Raw genomic sequence first — 1,423 nt, 5'->3', positions numbered from 1 at the left:
CACCTTCTTGCCTTCACATCAAAAAAGGATTCCTTGAAACTATATCAGAAAATAAGTTATTTTGAGTTTTTTGTTTTCCAAAGTTTTAATATCTGTTGCTAAGTTATTTAATGAATGCTTTCATGAACTTACTTTTCCTTTTTGGGATTTGTCTCTTGTTGGTGATTATTAAAACCAATAATAGTTTCTGCACATTTAATAAGACAGTGTGGAAGTCTTATTACATTTTAGTTCTCAGTTGACGAAAAATGCGAATGAACGTCTCGCGTATTTCTTGTATCCTAAACCCGAAAATCAATGGATTGACAGCAGCAGGTGTAACAACGCTAATTAAATCGATGATAAAACTGGCCCCTGGAAGGTGAACAAACCTTTTCAATCCGCCCATTAAAGAAAGTGCAATAAACTGTGCCACGGATGCAAACAATTGTGTGAAACATGTGTGCAGGGCTTTCACATTCGCTTCTGTGGATGATTTGCGGCATTTCTGAACAATACACCAGGTGGAGACCAATGCCGTTAAACCGGTTAAGCCATACACAACATACGCAGCTGTGATGGAGTAAATGATTGAAAAATAAGCATTTCCACAGGCTGACTTTGCAACAGGTGAAATAGAGCAAAAACCATCTTTCACGACAACAGCTAGATCACAAAATACCAATTGAGTTGCAACCACAAGAAAGCTGATGCTGAGTAACAATCCAACGGTCCAAATCACAATAGCAAGTTTCACAGCACCACCTTTGTTCGCGATCAGAGCCACGTAACTGTAAGGCCAGAAAATAGCCCAATGTCGGTCAACGTACATTAACCACGTGGTGAGAAACTGCTGAAACAACGCGAAATATAAACAAAATATTTGAAACAAACACTCGCTAAATGATATCACGTGTCGTAATCCAATGATTGCACTCAAATAGCAAGATACTCCCACAATCCCCAAGCAGGTATCAGCGAGTGAAGACAAGGCAATGAACAGCAGCATCGGCGAATTAAATCTGTTGTATAAACAAGCCATGATGACCCCGGAGTTGAGAATGATTGAAATGCACATAATGATGGTAAAAATCCAGAGTACGACTCGCCCTCCATTGTCCAGAGGGTTGTCCGATGTATCGAGTATGACCGTCAGAGGCAAAGAGACCACAGCCGTTGTATTCATTTATCCTGTATAAACACAATGCATCTTAAAGGGATAAAGTTGTTATGGTGATAAAACAATCACTTTCACAAACACATAATTTGCACTTTCCAACAGAGGATTATATTACAATTTATCAATCAAATTGCACTCCTGAATATGAACTTTGGGACTATAACAAAAATTCTCAAATTAATTGAAGATGGAAGAATGTGTTCTGGATTTCTAAAATAAAATAAAAATCAACTTTGACATCAACAGTCTCGCGAGATCTTGATC

General features: G+C 38.2%; 1 protein-coding gene across 1 annotated transcript; it reads right to left on the bottom strand.

Annotated features, from left to right (window-relative positions):
* Positions 1-220: 220 nt before the first annotated feature.
* Positions 221-1,165, bottom strand: LOC144892940 (olfactory receptor 4E2-like). The gene has a single exon (XM_078781706.1). The coding sequence runs from the start codon at positions 1,163-1,165 to the stop codon at positions 221-223; it is 945 nt and encodes a 314-aa protein (XP_078637832.1).
* Between the last annotated feature and the right edge of the window lie 258 nt (positions 1,166-1,423).

This window comes from Myxine glutinosa, chromosome 1 (assembly GCF_964187855.1).
Source record: "Myxine glutinosa chromosome 1, kmMyxGlut1.1, whole genome shotgun sequence".
NCBI lineage: Eukaryota > Metazoa > Chordata > Myxini > Myxiniformes > Myxinidae > Myxine > Myxine glutinosa.
Note: the sequence above shows the minus strand (reverse complement) of the source record. Positions and strands in the feature narration are given on the sequence as shown.